This window comes from Artibeus jamaicensis, unplaced genomic scaffold (assembly GCF_021234435.1).
Source record: "Artibeus jamaicensis isolate MK-2021 breed Jamaican fruit bat unplaced genomic scaffold, CSHL_Jam_final scaffold_1964, whole genome shotgun sequence".
NCBI lineage: Eukaryota > Metazoa > Chordata > Mammalia > Chiroptera > Phyllostomidae > Artibeus > Artibeus jamaicensis.
Genome location: NW_026522030.1, coordinates 33716555 through 33735027, shown reverse-complemented (window position 1 = coordinate 33735027; position 18473 = coordinate 33716555). Strand labels below are relative to the sequence as shown.

At 41.4% G+C, this 18473-nt stretch overlaps 1 protein-coding gene across 2 annotated transcripts in view; it reads left to right on the top strand.

Moving 5' to 3' along the window:
* RORB (RAR related orphan receptor B) overlaps positions 1-18473 on the top strand; it is a 195679-nt gene that overhangs the window by 168718 nt on the left and 8488 nt on the right. For both annotated transcript variants that reach the window (XM_053656583.1, XM_037140343.2), the window contains exons 7-9: positions 4291-4398; positions 5902-6012; positions 9350-9462. In XM_053656583.1, the coding sequence (XP_053512558.1) occupies positions 4291-4398; positions 5902-6012; positions 9350-9462 (332 nt within the window). The remainder of the gene's footprint in view (positions 1-4290; positions 4399-5901; positions 6013-9349; positions 9463-18473) is intronic.

Genomic DNA, 18473 nt, shown 5'->3' with positions numbered 1-18473 from the left:
AAAACTACATCAAAATTACAACTAAACTATAGAACAAGCATCACTCAGAACCATCAGAAATCAAATTGAATGGAAGTCTGACAACTAGGGAATTAAACAAACCACATCCATCCTTTACACTGTCAGAGGAGTAAAGACAGGGAACAAGCTGTTCATACATCCAGGTGTGGTGGATAAAAATTTGAGAAGGATGTCTCAGGAGCAAGAAGTCCCAGCCCCACACCAGACCCCATAGCCCAGTGTTCAAGTGTCAGTTGTGGGGATAGGTCCCCACAACTTCTGGCTGCAAAGACCAGCAGGGATTGAGTTGGTGGAAGAAGTCCCAAAGAGGAGCTGCTGGAGTCTCAAGCTGTTCCTCTTAAAGAACCTACACACAGACCTACTCAGACTCACTCCCTCTGAGCTCCAGTACCAGGGTTGTAGCTTGAAAGAGACCAGTGGCACACAAGAGGAATGGGAGTGTCTGGCATCAAGGCAACAGCTGGGGGACAGCTTTCTCCCAGACAGAAAGGCAGCCAGAGACCATCGTCCCTTTTCTAAGTGTTCCCCGCACAGAGCTGGCAGGCGGGTGCCATATCTGAGACTCCATCAACCTGACTAACACTGTTTGCCCCAACCTGGATAGCCCCTGAGACTCCATCTCACCCAAATTATGGGCTCACCCAAATGGTTAACAGGGACTTTTCCAGATGAATAATACCTAGTCTTGTCTCATGCTTCACAACTTCCTAAATCCTACAAATAAGTGACAGCTGGTATCAGTGAATCCGCAGCTCCCCGGACTTTCTGTTAAGTGACCCCAAGCCTGGCACTAGTACGAGCAGCCACCCACGATTCACAGCTTGACCTCACTCGGAATCTCCAAGCCCAGCTCAAGTAGCAGCCATCTCAGATTGCTTTATAACTCATGCAGGGTGGCCCCAGACAGAACACGGGTGGGGGCTATTCTTTGCCTGCACCTGGGAAATTCCAGGGCCTGCGCACCTGGTAGACAGCCACAGACCATGTTGGAGCACCACTACCCTGTCTCTGCAGAGTTGATCCTCCGCAAGGGGTAGAGAGTGGTGGTCGGTGGTCTCAGCTGGTCCTTTAAGCCGACTAGCCTGGGTAAATCTCTCCAATTGACCTGCCAACAGCAACCAAGGTCCAACTACAAGAAGAGTATTCAGTCCACACAAAAAGAGCACCTCAAGTACTCAGTGTGTGTTATAGGGGAGGCTGTGCCACTGGACTCTACAGGACACTTACTACATTAGTTCATACTGCCAAGGTAGGGAATCGTAGCAGCTCTACCCAAAACATGGAAACAAACACAAGGAGGCTGCCAAAATGAGACAAAGAAATATGGCCCAAATGAAAGAACAGATCAAAACTCTGGAAATAGAGATAAGCAATCTCTGAGGTGCAGAGTTCAAAGCACTTGTTATTAGGTTGCTCAAGGAACTCATTGGGTACTTCAACAGCATAAAAAACATTCAGTGAGAAATAAAAGATACACTAGTTGAAATAAAAAATAAGTTACAGAGAAACAACAGCAGAGTGGATGAAGCAGAGAATCAAATCAATGATTTAGAACATAAGGGACCAAAAACAACCAATCAGAACAATAAGAAGGAAAAAGAATCCAAAACCATGGATAGTGTAAGGAGCCTCTGGGACAGTTTCAAGTGTTTCAACATTCATATCATAGGGGTGCTAGAAGGGAAAGAGAAAGAGCAAGAAATTGGATATCTATTTAAAAAATAATGAAAGAAAACTTCCCTGATTTAGTAAAGGAAATATATATATATGCAAGTACAGAAAGCACAGAGAGTCCCAAATGAGATGGGCACAAAGAGGACCACACCAAAACACATCATAATTAAAATGCCAAAGGTTAAAAATAAAAAGAGAATCTTAAAAGCAGCAAGAGAAAAGCAGTAGCTACATAGAAAAGAGTTCCCATAAAATTTCCAGCTGATTTCTCCAAAGAAACTTTGCAGGCTAAAAGGGACTGGCAAGAAATATTCGAAGTAGTGAAGAGCAAGGACCTACAAACTTGATTATTTTATCCAACAAAGTCATCATTTAGAATGGAAGGCAGATACAGTGCTTCCCAGACAAGGTAAAGTTGAAGGAGTTCATCATCACCACCCATTATTATATGAAATGTTAAAGGGACTTATCTACGAAAAAGAAGAAAATCTAAACTATGAACAATAAAATGGCAATAAGTACATATTTATCAAGAAATGAATCTAAAAAAACAACTAAGCAAACAAGAATAGAGACAGAATCATGGATACAGAGAGCATTTTGATGGTTACCAAATGAAAGGGTGGTTTGGGAGAATAGGTGAAGAGGTGAGGGGATTAAGAAGCACAATAGGTAGTTACAGAATAGCCATGGGGTTGTAAAGTACAGTGTACAGTTGCCAAAGAACTTATACGCATGACCCATGGACAGGAACGGTGGTGGGAGGATTGCCTGAGGGACTAAGGGATGCTGACTGAAGGGGGACAAAGGAGGAAAAATTGAGATAACTGTAATAGGATAATCAATAAAATATTTTTTAAATAAAAATAAAATCCACCACACTTCCTATGCAACCTTGAGCTAACCTCTCTAGGTGAAAGCTTTCTCATTTGTAAATTAAAGGGGGAGGTAGAAATAATGAACTGTAAACTTGGAATTGCATCAGCAGCATTAGAGGCGCTTACTGACTGTTCTGAGTCATGGGCATCATCCGAGGCCCATGGAATCTGAGTCTCCTACATGAACCCAGTTCATTGTACTTTTAACAAAGTCTCAGGCATAAACAGTCCGTGGACTGACATTTGGGAACCATTGGACCATATAATCTTTATCAGCTTTGCCTGCTGTAAAAATGTTGACTCTAATATAAAAGGCAAGGTACTTAACCTCGTTAAGCCTCTTGTCACTCATCCATCAAAAAAAGCTAATAAAACTTACCTGACATGATATTGTAAGGAGCAAATAAAATAATGAATGTAAGGGGCCAAGGAACATGCCTTGCATGTTGTAGATACTCAATAAATAGTATCTACTGTTTTTGTTAGAAAAGCATTGCTTCGATTAATATTTGCAGATTCTCCCCTATGTGTAACCCCTATTCTAGGTGACATATGAGGGAAAATATGAGAAAATATTTTCCCTCATATGTCACCAGCAGAAAAGGAAATCAGCAAAATGAAAGAAATAAAACATATAAGACATATGTTTTATTATGACAAGTAAGACATAAATATAAAGTAGCAGCATAAGGAAGGTACCATGGATACCTCGGGTAACAACAAATGTAACCAAATTACCCACACGGGGTCCTCATGCCAATTGGTGGCTGTCCCCTTCCAACCCTCATTAGGGCAAAATCCCATTTCTCCAAAACATGGAGAAACTGCAGCAATAGTTCCTCAGATGCCAATAAATTGACAAAAAAAACAAAGGTAGTAAACTAATTCATTCACCGAATATGTCTTAAGAACTTGCTATGCTCCAGAGACTTTTTTAGGTAATGGAAATATACGAGTGAGTATAATAACCACAGCCGCCAATGGCTACAGACAAGGGTCCTGTCACCAGTGGGCAAACAGAGAAGTCAGAGAAATGCTAGGTCCCTCGAGGATGAACAAGCACCTCACATTGGGACTTCTCCAAGCCTTTGATCTGTGACCATGAGTTAAGACTCGTTCTTTCTATAACCCATCTATCTCTGGAAAGAGTTAATATTCAGCATTTTGCCAAAACTTATTTGGCCAAGAAACCCTCATTTCAAATAACACCGATAGAAATGGTGCCCTAAGAAACACACTGCGGGAGTTCCTATTTCAAGTCACCAGGTGCTGGAACGTACGAGAGTATGTGAAAAATGGAAACAGACAGCTGCTTCTTCCCGTATCAGAACGTCCACATAAGCCAACGGGCCGGGCTTGCCTGCCGCAAAGCTCCTTTCCGGGTCACTTACCCTCACTCGTGAATTCAAGAGTTGAAACTAACTTTAATATTAGTCAGAAAATAGAAAGCAATATAGCTTTTTAAAAATGTTGTTTCTTCCCTCCATTTTAGCCACCTTTAAAGTGTATTTAATTCTTCACATAAGCATCAGGAGAGCTTTCTTTCTAAAACAGGTGTTTTTTCCTTGGGAAAGAATCTCGAAGGATTTTTGTATGTGTGTGTCTATATATGTGTCTGTGTGCATGTTTTAAAGTTTATGGCAGTCTCTTGATCTATATGCAATAATAACCTCTTTATGACTGCATATATTATACATAGTTTTTTTTTCACTTATAGGTTGTTTGGAAGTAGTTTTGGTGAGAATGTGCCGTGCCTTCAACCCATTAAACAACACTGTTCTGTTTGAAGGAAAATATGGAGGAATGCAAATGTTTAAAGCCTTAGGTAAGCTTACATTTAATGATAATACAATTTATTAACTACCATTAGTTTCCCCCCTCAGCTTAAAATTGGTAAATGGAACACATTGATTCTTGAACATGTACTAGTATTTAACTTTCAGTAAGGGTTGAACCTCCAATGTTTTTATTTAACTCTTCAGATCTTATAATTATGCACTGAAATATGGAAGGAGGGAGAGAACCATGGTTCCTGCTGAGGCTGACCATGACTCATTTGTAAATCAATAAAAACTGTTTCTAAAATATTGAGGATGCATGAGGTCATTCTTCATAGGGTCAGTTTTTCTTTTGCCTTTTAGCTTACTGCTTCACAGAGTATATTATGTAGACCACTATTGACCCATGGGGTGACCCCTTACATTTTTTATGTAAATTCATAACCACTAGTTAAGGTGTTTAAAGGAAGAACTCCTTCATTTGTTTCTCAGAGAAGTGACTAGTGACTCTCACCCTGTTAATGCCTGAAGTCTGGGACCACAGACAGAGTGGATGCCAGCCTGCCCAAAATGATCCCCAGGCCACGCTCATGAGAGGGCACGATCAGAGTCAGTCTCTGGAAGTGCTGGGTATCGTTTACATCCAGTCATCAGTGCATGGCAAGGATAAGAAGAAGGTTAGCAAAGATGGGCTAATGCCAGGAAACATTTTAATGATGGACAGTACCTTTTGTTCCATATCCTACCCTCAGACATCTAAGAAGGCCACTGGCCTTTGACCTCTCGTGCTGTTAGGTGATACGGCAGCCAACAGCACCCTCGGGCCTGGCAGTGTCACCTTCTTCAGTTGATACACATCCATACCGTCTCCAAGGCTAGATTTTCAAGAAAGGAGGAAAAGCCTTGGCAAGCAACTTGAGTATATTTCCAGCTTCATAAAATAAACATTTACTAAGGATCGTTGTAGGGATGAAGCATTATTTTGCCAAAATTCACAATGGCTGAGCAACTGAGCTGCTTGGTCTTCAATACAATTTCCAGGAAGTTACCAAATTGAAAAATGCCTCACTTCTGTTCTATTCATTTTTAACATCTCAGTTTGAGGGCCCTGGATACCCTACATTGCCAGGCTCAAGAGCCACCAAGACTGATAGCCCTGAGCCCTTTATACATAATGTTTTAGGTTTTCTGTGAATGTTATCTCTAAACTAAAGAATCCCCAAATCATTTATTTGGATTCTTTAGTTGAAACTAATTTCAAACCTATACAATTAGATTTGGGCTGTGTATTCCCACTCGGATGTTACAATAGGCAAACACCATTTCCATTTGCCCGCATTGGTAAAATTAACTGTCATTACCTGGTCAAGATGTTGCCCGGTTTACTCATTCTATAACGATTACTAAATCACTTTTTATGGATAGAAACTTGAAAATATTTTTCTGTGTGCCTAGTAGGTGAATCCTTGAATAACTTTTTGATTATGAAACTTTTCTTACTAGTGCCAATTCTGATCAAGTATTTTCACTTAATTTGCCTTCCCTTATAGGTTCGGATGACCTAGTGAATGAAGCATTTGACTTTGCAAAGAATTTATGTTCCTTGCAGCTGACTGAAGAGGAGATTGCTTTGTTCTCATCTGCTGTTCTGATATCTCCAGGTAGGGAAGACCGAGGTCTTCACCTTTTCTTTTTAACCTGTTTTACCCTCTTTCACATTGATTACACCTACCTCAGCCAAGGTGCTCAAGTGAAACTTTAAAAGAACCATGTTTTCTTTAGCAAGCTTGTGATATATGGGGGCAATTCAAAGGAAAGTAGTCTCAAACTAAATGACCAATTATGTCTCCAAAAACAAGAGTAAAGCTTGTGGTAAGGGTTACTCCAGATTCAGAGAAGTAAAATTATTCCTTAAAACATAAATAAAAACTGTCCTGGCTAGTGTGGCTCACTGGATTGAATGCTGGCCTGTGTACCAGGGGGTCTCTGGTTCAATTCCCAGTCAGGGCATATGCCTGAGTTCCAGGCCAGGTCTCTAGTAGGAGTCATGCAAGAGGCAACCACACATTGATGTTTCTCTCCCTCTCTTTCTCCCGCCCTTCCTCTCTCTCTAAAAGTAAATAAATAAAGTCTTTTTTAATAAATTAAAATTGATAGTGACTTGTTATCACTAAGTTCATTTTTATCTTAAAAATAAAAGATATAGGGGAAAAAAGTCCAGTAAAGTAAAACTTTGTCCAAATACACCTGAATGAAAGATCCATTGTAGGGACTAAAATAAATAAAACATATACTTTCTCCTCTTTAAATATCTTTCTCTGGCTTTTCCACCCCGGTTAATGTTAATGTGCTCATTTCAGACAAGTGCTAGTGCTTCTATTTTTGTTTATTTCTCTATCTTTCACCACATTAGCAGCTTTAAAAGGAGGTAAGGACAAGAAAGGAAAAAATGGCTTCTATTAAGACCAGAACATTCTAGCTTAAGCTCTGTCACCTTTAATCTGTGTGACCTTAAACACTCGACCCCCTGAGAGCCTCAGTTTCCTCATAATAAAGACCTAGTCTGCCTCTAAAATACAATGAAATAGCAAAAAGTTTTCAAAGAAGGTAAGGGGCAACATTTATAGATCAAATAGAACTGTAGCAACTGAGATACTTTCATTTTTTTTTAAATATTTATTTATTTTTTAGAGAGGGGAAGAGAGAAAGAGGGAGAGAAACATCAATGTGTGGTTGCCTTCCACATGCCCCCCACTGGGGACCTGGCCCGCAACCCAGGCATGTGCCCTGACTGGGAATGGAACCAGTGATCCTTTGTTTCTCAGGCCTGCACTCAATCCACAGAGCCACACCAGTTGGGATGAGATACTTTTAAAAAATATATACCAGCATAAAAATGTATAGAATCCTAATATATACATGGCTCCTTCTTGAACCAGAATGAGAATTCAGAGTCACTCACTCAACTGTCTCTATAGTTAGATTTGGGGTCAAGGGACAGCAGTGTCCTTGACAGTTCTGCACTGAAAGACAGACACATTCCTGCTAATTTTCACTGTGGAGAGCATTATTTCTCCTGTAACCCACTTAGCTCTGGAGACCAGATCCCTTTTCCTATACCATAACGTATTTTGGGGGGAGACTGGAAGAAAGCAGCCTTACCTCCAATGGTACGCTTTGACATATCATTCTAGCTGTGCCTACCAATAATACCAGCCTCTACATTTTTTATCAGTTAGGCTCTGTTTATTTATTTTTAAATCTTTCAAAGATTTTTTTCCATTTGCTTCTGATTTTTTTTTCTCAGCTACTTTATCAAAAATGGAAATTTGTTATCATTTGGAGTGTTACTACTAACAGTTTCTTTTATGGCTCTAAATATCAAGCTGTTCCTTTTTTAATTTTTTTTATTTCCCAGGCCTAGGAACATACATGGAAGAAGTGACAAGAAATATTTCCTTCTGGTAGCAACCAAATGCCAAATAATTTTGCTCCTACCATTTTCTCACCGCATTTGATTGTTGCCATACAGTATAGGTCAACAGAGCACTGATTCTGAGCCTGTGGGTCTCTGATGAGGAAGGTGGTTTCAGCCTAGTTCATGCTTGCTCAGAGGAAGTGTTGCAAAATTCACTGTCCTCTGTATGTGTGTTTGTGGCAAGTCAGTAAATTCCTAATGACAAATATTTAAGACATGATATATCAAACCTAACTAATCCTTAAAGATAACTACTCCAGGAGGAAGGCAAGCTTTCATCTATGAATTGGGAATCAACTGAACTTGAACCTTTCTCTGGAAAGGATGTGCTGTGGCCATGAAATCTGGCTGAGGTTGGAAGCACTGTACTTGGCTTACTCTACCTAATGGTGAATCTTCCAACCCTGGTAGCAGACCCACACTCAGTCTTTAGCTACTCCAAATGCCAGGTTTGCCTCTCTGGCCCAGGGCCATATTTTAAAAAGAGGGAAGACAGATTTCCAGACTCTGCAGGCCTCCCCTCCTGCCAGACTCCACCCTTCCCCCAGGTTCTTGCCATAATGACCACTGTCTATTCAGTTCCAGATAGTTTAGAGAAGGGAGAGGGAGGGACACTTAATTTATTCTGACTGACAATTGTCAACTGAAGGCTTTTGTGCTCTCTTACGTAAGGGTTTGCTTAACTGTTGGCTAGACTTGTTCTTGCCCTGTCTAGGATTACAGAATCAAGTTTCTCACCTGACCTGAACTGTGTTCAGAAGGATCATGTCCAGGTTCTTTTCCATGAGTGTTTGTTCAGCATTGGGAGACTCCAGGTGTCTTTTCATTGAAGTTCCAACCTAAGGCATTGATGCTGGGCTGAATTGTGTCACCATGGCGTCTAAAGCTTCTAGGAAGAAAGGGGGGAAAGAGGGAGAGATGCAGAGAAGAAGGGAATGAAAAGAGGGAGGGGGACAGAAAAGAGGAGGAAAGAAGGCAGGGAGAAGAAAAAAATACAGGGCTTATCCTATTCACCATTTAAAAATTCAATATAGAAAAAAAGAACTCAGGATTAAATTTTTTAAACTGATTTATATTTATGCTCTAGAAATGGCAACATGGCCTATGAAAGTGAAGGGGTAAAATGAATACCAAAAATATTCCTATACAATACATTTTCCACACTTTTATAATTCATCTCTTCACAAATTATTAACTTCCACTTTCAAAGAAAACCTCAGCACATGCCCAGAAAGTATATGAGATAAAAATTGTTGCACTATCATAGACATGAAGGAGTTTCTTTAACCATTGGATCCTTGCCTCTATTCTGGTTTTCTATGCCAATGTATTGGGCATTCATGTCATCATATAATTACTTATATAATATTGATGTTTTCTATAGAAAATCGCATGATTCCAGAAGCAATTTAGAACTAATTTGAAGTGGGTCTGAAACTCAGTCCTTGTATATGTAGGTGAAATAAAACAAAGGTTACGTCCCCTCCCCCCACTCCTGACCCATTCTTTTCCTTTGTCAGATCGAGCCTGGCTGATAGAACCAAGGAAGGTCCAGAAGCTTCAGGAAAAGATTTATTTTGCACTTCAACATGTGATTCAGAAGAATCACCTGGATGACGAGACCTTGGCAAAGGTAGGTCCTCAGACCTCAGACCCACTGTCACTGAAAGAGAGTGCAGTGAGCAAAGGAGGGCTGGTTGTGTAAACCAAGATATGTTTCTCAGCAAACCAATTTCGGAAAGTTACCAAAGGCGCATACATTTTGAGGTGCACGTTTTAAAAGGGAAACTAGTAAATTATAATAGATTGAAAGGAGAATGATGTCCTTAGGGAAAGAAAATGTTGATGGACCTGAACCCCAGCTATAGGAAAACAAATCAAGAAAATGAGGTATTTCATCTGAAAAACAAAAGTTTGAAGCAAGGAATCAAGTCCTCAGAATTCATTGTCACAGACATGAGTGGAGACTTTGTGCCACTTAGGAGTCAGGTCCAAGTGAAAGGTAAGAGGAGGTAGATTTTTACTCAAAATAAGGAATAACTATGAAATGATGAGGGTTACTGAACAGAACTGTGTGAAGCAGGGCACTCCCTGTCATTAGCCATATTCTAATAGATTCTGCTTGGTTTCCTCTCAGGTATATATATATATTTTTTAATTTTATTTAGTTACTTTTCAAGTACATTTTTTTTTCTCTTCCCCCCCCCCCGCCCGGTCTCCCCCCTCCCTCCCATTCCCCCCCCTCCAGTCCTCATCTCTGTGTCTTTCATACTTGTTCCTCAAAATCCCTCCCCCTTTTTCCCCTTAAGTTCCCTTCCCTCTCCCCTCTGGTCGCTGCCCACTTGTTCTCTATTTCAGCGTCTTTGTTTTTATTCTGTTTGCTTGTTTGTTTTATTCTTTAGCTTCCTGTCAAAGGTGAGATCATTGTAAATGATGGTGCTACTCAGAATGGCAGATTAGACTGATTCCTTGTAAAGTTCCCTTCAATTCCAATCTTTTCACCCAAGATTTACCCTGGGGTTCTTTCAAAACAGCAAGTGTCTCACGAGTAAAACAAGCAACATGCCATCAGTTTCTTGACTTAGCTTAAGAACAGTGATGTTTAAGAAGAGTACTGAGAGAAGTTGTTTACCAAAGTAAAATGATTGTACAAAGGAAGAACAACTTTCTACTAATTGATGCTTAGCATTATTTTAGATTTTAAGTATCTCTGATTTTTTAAGAAATGGAATATTTCTGAGAGCCAGAGTTATTTCAGATTTTTAAGTATCTTTGCTCTCTTAAAAACTGAGATTTTTTAGAGGATAAGCAATTAAGAGATGGAGCTTATTCATGGGAAACCCTCTCGCACTGTTCTTGAAGTTCTCTGTTTTAAAAAGAGGGGAAGGCTCTACCGGAGATACTATCAGACTTTACTTTGCACATAGAGAGTATTGTTATAGAAAATCTTAATGAGTTAAATATCCTGCTCTATTATGATACTATTTTATTAAAGTTAACACATCCTAGGAAGAACATTTCCACACTGTAGAGTGATATTTCTCTTTGGTGTAACTTTGCACTGTGTGGGAAAGAACAAATTGCCTTCTCTCTGCACCTCAGTTTTCTCCCAGTAGGAGCAAAGCAACATGCTTCCAGATACTCTGGACAGAAAAGATGGTACTGGGAATATATGCATTTGTCTCTATAATTGCATAATTAGCATATATGCATAAATACATCTAGTTAATAAAGTGGGGGGTGTTCCTTGCATCTGGGGTCTCCCAAAAACCATTGGCCCTATATTTGCTTCACCAAATTTAAAGTCTTGATAAAATCCAGAGTTAGATGAAAGTTGCTACTATTATGTTTAGGGGGGTTTCTGCTTTTCAGAAAACTCTGGTTTCACCATGTGTAAAATAAAAATTATAATTTCTTACTTCCGTATAGGTGTGTTTTGATGTTCAAATGAAATATATACACTGCATGAATTCTAATATGCTGTGACAGTGTGGTTATTACTATCCTAAAGGAGTATACATTTTAAAAGGGAGACTAGTGACTTGTAATAAATTGAGAAGAGAATGACATCCTTAGGGAAAGAAGATATTGATGAACCTGAACCTCAGCTATAGGAAAACAAATCAAAGAAAGTGAGGTATTTCATCTGAAAAGCAAAAGTTTTTCATGCTTAAACCATTTTTTAAACTTCTGTTCTCCTGGTGCTGGTCATCTGAGGTATTTGAGATAGAAAGGAGACAGAGAAATTCAAGGATGAAAGTTATTTAATGGCAACAAAAAAAAAATGGAAACTCCGATTGTAAGTCAGTCTAATTCTCCCTTTGCCACCTATGGTGGGAAAAGTGCATGAGTCAATTATTTTATTTTTTAAGTTTTTTAGATATAATTGACATACAACATTATATAGTTTAGGTGTATAACATACTGATTTGATATTTATATTATACATTGCAAAATGACCACCGCAATAAGTCTAGTTAACATCCATTCAGTTCTTTCCCTAGAGAAATAATGACACAAACCTGGAAACCAGAGAGAGCCTTACTTAGAGGAGGGTAATTTCTTGTATGAAATGCACTGGAGCCAGACGACAAAGCATTGCTTCCACAGGCCATGTGTGGATGTTGGGCGTTTGCAGGGGCCCTTCCTTGTACCAGTCATCATTTTACTAGGATGTTATCTAAACTAATGTGGAAGCATCATGAAACGGAATGAGAACTGGACTCATTTAACCCAGCTCTCACCTGTGCAGCTTTGGTTAAGGCACTCCATCTGTTTAAGACTCAGATTCCTCACCCGTCAGGTGCTGGGGTGGGGATGGACAAGTCTCTCGAGTTCCAGACTGCTTGAACCATTTAAGGACAATGGCCTCATAGATGTATAGGGACACCCTCTCATCAAAACCACAGTCTCCAGATGGATTAAATGTTTCATTTAAATGCAGGAAATCTATTCTACCCTATCACAGAGTCTTCACATTTTTTCAGAAATGCTCCTTCTGCCTTCATAGTCATGGAGCTCTTCAGTCTCCATAATACCTCTGAAACAGGGAGGACCATTCTTACTGTGTGTCGTTTATAGACCCTTTAGGCCTATGAACATTATGAAACCTATCTCTAGAAAGATGCACACATATCCAAATGTTGTATGGAAGTCCAGGGGCTCAGGTTAAATCCCCAGTGGGGTGGGGTACATCTGCCTTCTATGTAATGTGCAAAGACTACTTATACTGCCAACCAGTTTGACCCTGAACAGGAGTAACAGATGTCAGATGAGAGGTCCGGGACTCACACACAGTCAGTGGACTTTGTCCTGAAAGAAGAGTCTCCGACACGCTTTCTACATGCCCACCTCCGGAAATTAAAGTTCAAGTAACAATACCTTATACTTTTGACCAAATTTGGACCAAGGGAAGTTTTGAAATTTCAGAAATGTGTGTCCATTAATTAAAAGGTCTTAATCTCTCTATATTTATTAGTTTGTTTATTTGTCTGCCTGGAAAAATACTCTAATAAAGAATCTAGTTTTCTTTCCTCATCAGATAATGTGTAGCATATTTGTAATAACCCATCAAAACTGTTTTCTTGCTGGGCAACCCTGGACAAGTGACTTAACCTCTCTGTGCCTCAGTTTCCTCATTTGTAAAATGTGACTGCAGATGGTATCACTTTTATATGGTAATTTGGAGGATGAAATGAGGTTAAACATAAGCAAGTTGCATGGTTCATAATAGATAGTTTGTAGAGAGAAGCAATCCTATTTTGGCCGAGAATTTTTCATCCAAAAGATGGTATTTTTGAGCTAATTACCAGTGGATGTAAACTATTTCAAAAAATGAAAGTTGGAGGGGTGGGAGAGTGAAGAGGTGGGATAAAGCATTCCAGGTGATCGGGGGAGGGGACCTGGTTTGGAGATAAGAAAGTACAAGGTGTATTCGAGCTATGAATAAGAGTTGGGTTTGGTTGGAACCTGGACTTGAGAAGCCAATAAATGAGATGACTCTGGTCACCTTCACTGAAGCTCATGAAAAAAAAATCCACACATATATAATTATAATATACATGTACATTTTCTAAGCCTCATCTGACTAAGGGAGGCAGCCCATCTGTTCTCTGGGCTTTACTTTTCTCGTCTGGGAAATGAGTTGGTTGCACTGGATGATCATTGAAGTCCCTTCAACATCATATTCTTTGATTCAAAAAGAGAAAAGCAAAGGCTTCTCCTTAAGATCTTCTTTTGCCCTTCAATGCTCAGTCCAGTGTGATAGTTTTAAGACTCTGTAGATATTCTGCCATTACAATAAGTGAAGAGAGAGACTCATTTCACCAAATCCTTCAAATCAGTACTCTGCGCACATGGTGTTTTAGTCTAGGCTGCTATTCTGCCCCAAAGCTGCAAAGGATACGTGTTTATAAAGCCTGTGTTCAGAAGTCAGCATTCCTGTCAGGCTTCGAAGTGGGTCTCTGTCACCTAGCCCTGTAGGTGCTGCAATGACCCTCTTTGAGGTCCTCACTTCCCGGGGTGAGGACTGCTGTTGGGCTTAGGAACTGGTGGTGTTCTTTCTCCACTCAGTAAATAATAGTGTGACCACTGACTGTTGTGGGAGGAGTGGGATGGGAGAGAAAGCTGTGCATGTTAGAACTGCAAAGGCCAGTGCCGATTCTGTTCTCTGGCCTGTGGTCTTCCTTATTACAAGTCACTAAGTCTGCCATTCTTGTGGCCCTGCACAGAGGAGCAGAGGGAGAAGGAGAAAAGGAGCCAGTCCAGCTAGTGCCAGGTTGAGGCAGTGCACTCATGGCCAAGGGCAAGCATGGGTCTGCATGTCTACTTGTATCCTGCCCTCAAGTACAAGTTCTGCCCTAAGAGTAGCCTCTTTGTCAAGGTCATAGCTAGAGCCTTCTCAATATAGTCTTCTCCAGTCCAGCCCCCTCTGCTGTGTCTCTTGGGTAATTAGAGTTGTAGAATATTGTCAGGTAGCATATACATTTTTGCCAGCATGCCTACAAATATATGCAACATTCCTGGAGGTCTGTTCTTACCCAAAGCTGGACTGAGACGTTTAAAAGTGGCAAACTCCATAACAACACATGCGTATATCCAACGGGCAGGCAAGGAGAACTCAGACCACAAAGCCTGCTCACCTCACCGTATACAGAGACTAGATGGAGAGTCATTTTTATGTTTGCACAACTAGAACAGTTAGTGAGTACCATGCCTTTGACTCATTTCTCAAAACAGTGTGCAAATGTTTGTGCTTTGGCATGTGCTATAGATGCTCCCTTCCCAGGAATCCTGGGCCACACCACCTTTCTGGGTGTTTTCAGACCCATAGTTCTATGGGGATAAACCCCTTCTGATTCTTCCAGGGTGTGGACGTGTGTGTACATGGGGGAGTTACTTGGCTAAGCTCGGAATCTCTGTCACTCCTCTCTTCTTTCCTATTCCTGATTGGCCAGGAAGTTGCCTGCCCCCCACCAGACTCTCTCCTTTCTTCTATATTTTTATAGAAAATATTATGCCTTCAAGGAAAGATGGCAACTATTGCTATTTTGCTGTTACTATTTTCTTTTTCTATCATTATTAGATAGCCTTTCTAAGCTCTTGCTGCCCATGAAGATCTCTTCCTCCACGGGCATGAGCCTGAAATTATGCCATGTTAACGAAAATGCAATGGAGATCTCAGATTAGCTATGGGAACAGAATGCCCTGCTGAGAAGAATGGCTGCACCGTGCGGTGAGAAGCCTGTTCCTTTGAGGTTCATCTCCCCTCAGATCTGGAAGGCTTCAGCCTTCCCAGGGCGAGCTCTGATAGTCAAGCTGGGGGAGGCGCAAGCCAACGGTTTACTACCTTCTTAATTCCTAAGCCTATTTCTAGCATTAAAATAACAAAACTGCATCATTGGTATAGAGACAGAAGTTTGTCTTTCTATTATCACACTATCAAGTTACTAAATAAAAGCTGAAAAGTGAATAGACAAGTGAAATAGATGTATTTAGCCTCACGTGCGCCCTGTTTTTATCAGCGCCTCAGAAGTTTCTTACACTTTGATCCAGCCCTTGTCGGCCTCCTGCGTCAGGTTGGAGGGCGTCCAGGTGGCCGGGGAGCCCATAGGAAGGAACAGGATCGCTAGTTTTATGCTCTTCATGTTTCATGTTTTTCAACTTCAAATGCTCCCGTCATAAAATTATGGATTTTTCCGTAAAACTACCCTCTGGAAGGAGGCATAGAATTATTATCTCTTCTTGAACAGCTGCTTTTTCTTCTTTTAGACCCCTGTATGTATAAGCTAAAGCTTCCTTCTTATAAAAAAAAAAAAAAGAGAGAGTTAAAATGCCTTTTTTACAGAGCCTCTGTCTACTCCTGCTACAGAGATTATTTAAACATGAAGAAATTTCATGATGATTTGAAATTGACTACCCCCTCCATCTCCAAGTGCCTCTGGATCACCTCCCCAGCTGTTAAAAAAGTTGTTGAGCCATTAACTACTGCTGCGGCTGCTGGGAGCTCCCTTTGAAATGGGGGTCCCCCCGCGGTAGTACATAATATTAATGAGCAGTAAGTGCCTGCCTGCTGCTCCCTCCGCCGGGCCCTTCTGAGCTCTGACAAGTGCTACTGCTGCCTCCGCCTGCCTGGCCTCACGGCCCACTCTGCCTCCACAGTGATGGATGCCCCGGCAGCACGCCCACCTCTGCGGCTGATGGGCGGCCTTTAGATCCGCCTCTTCTGAGAGCACAGAGATTGAGGGAGCCCTGTGCCTTTCTCGGTGCTCCTTGTTCAAGTGGTCCCAGTGCTGGTTAACAAAAGGCAATTCTCGCCATTCAGCCCATTCTACAGATGAGCAACAGGGACGGAATCCCAATCCCACAGAAGAGGGGAAAATGGATTTCTGAATCAGATGCCTCTTAACCCCAGTTTTTGGCAGGAAAGAAGCAGGAGTCTGTCCAGATTCCCTTTCGGAAGCCGAACGCAGGGTTAAGTAATTCTGGCGCAGATGAGCAAGTGTAGAAGGGTTTCAGTCCTCCTGTTATACATGTAATTTCCCACGCCACTCCTCTAGAGGAACAGGAAGAGGCTGTAAGAATTCTAGTTCCTAGGCTTCTGCTTTATGGATCACCATTTATTAAGTGAACGACTTACTGTAATCACTACAAGAACATGAAAATCAATGTGTTGCTTTTATTTCGATAAAAGTAGATGGCTGATTTTGTATTCACACATAATATACAGAGGCTCAATCGTTGGTTCTGGTTCAGGACTAAGTGCGTTTCTTGCCCGACGTCTCATCTGGCTAAACAAGCCTGGCCTTGACTACGCATTCCTCTCCTTGAAGGAAGCATTATGTCGGAATGGAAGCGTGACGCCTAACTGTTGTGTCGCTGCTCTGTGCCAGGCACCGCTCTAGACAGTTTGTGTTGGCCCCTTTAACGCTCGCAACAGCCCTCTGAGGTGGGGGCCGCCCTAATTGCCCTCTGACAGATAAGAAAGCTGAGAGGTAAATGACCTGCCCACGATGGCCTAGCCGTAAATAGCAGATCCAGGATGCAGACAGGCTTCAAAGCCTGCGTTGCTTCATGGCTAGGCTCATCCCCTCCGGTGTTCCAGGGGCTCAGGAAAGTCATTACTCGTCCCAAAGCAGCAGAACTAAGCCCATGGGCTCTTCCCTCTCCAGGTATAACTTCCCTGACTCTTTCCTAGAAAGCTGCCAACTTTACACTCAGCTACCAGGACCGTTTCGAACATGATAAAGAATTTACTTTTCAGTTTTGGAAGACAGCTGTAAACATATGAAATTCCAACTTCTGAAGCTGTGTTTCTCAAACGGGACCCAGCACAGCTGCATCCCCACCGGATGCTCATTTCAAACATGGAGTCTGAGCCCCTCCCACACTAACAAAAAACACAATCCCCAGGCATAGATCCCAGTGATCTGCATGTGTAGGAAGCATCCCAGCAGTTTTTATGCATGCTAAAGATGGACAAGCTTTCTGGAGTTACTTCTGAAAGTTTCAGGAGCTCTGCACATCATCAATTCAACCGCAGATGATTATAGAAAGCTTTCAAAGCCTCTCCGCATTCAATAGCTATTTCAGGGAGAATTGTGATGTGCAAGAAGTGTCCTGAAATTGTTACAGTCTCCTTCTGTGTGAACCAGATGGTTAAGAGAGCTTGAATAATTTCCCAGGGAACTCTAGTTAAGTGGACACTTGTACATTCCTTACCTATGAAAACATAGTAAATACCCAGTTTTCCACCCTGAACCCAAAGCAAATCTTTCAGAATGAGATTCTGATCATCTTTACAAAATGAGATTCTGTAAGGGTTTTGTTTAAAACCTACAAAGACCTCAGTGAAACTGAGACCTTGTGCCATCTGGCCATACCCACCTCTCCAGCTGTGTCTTTGAACATGCCTGTCCACTGCTCCAGTGACACTGAACTTCCTTCAGTGCCTTCCAGTGCCCCCGGCAAGCAGAGCATCTTTGCATTTACTCCTGGGGCATATTATATAACCCCTGCCCCAGCGTGCAGTTAGCTGTGGCTCTTCCTTCAAAGCCCACCAGAGTGGCACTTTCTAAGGGAAGCCCTCCCTGGCCTGCCAGAAGAGGTCAGGGCATCCTATTAGCCACGGCTTCCAGCACCATTCTTCTATAGCACTCACCCCAGGTTTTCCGTCTGCTTTGGCCTGTGTGGTCACTGTATTCACATCTGTCTTTCCAAGTAGATTATTAGCAAGAACCATACTCTTTTCTGTCTTCTGCTGGTTAGCAGAGTGCCTGTGACAAGTTTAAGCAACTATAATGTTGGAGAGAAAGTCTTCATTCTCCTGTTTTGTTTCCATCCCGATAGAAGCAAACTGCAGCGGAAAGGGAAAGTCTGAACACCAGACTTCTTTCTGTGTGCTAGATCCCTTTAAAGAACACGTCAACAGCTCTAATTATAAAGCTATTTTTAAATTGCTCATAGTATGGTTATACTGTCATCAGTTCTTAAAAGAGAAGTTAATGAAAGAGCATACACTTCTGATTTTGGATAACCACAAAGTAATGTTATCTATTTCCTTGTTTTCACCTTGAAGACTAAAATGGTGTCTTAGTATGAAGTAGGGTAGGGAGCATAGTGAGACTGACTGATCAGGGATTACAT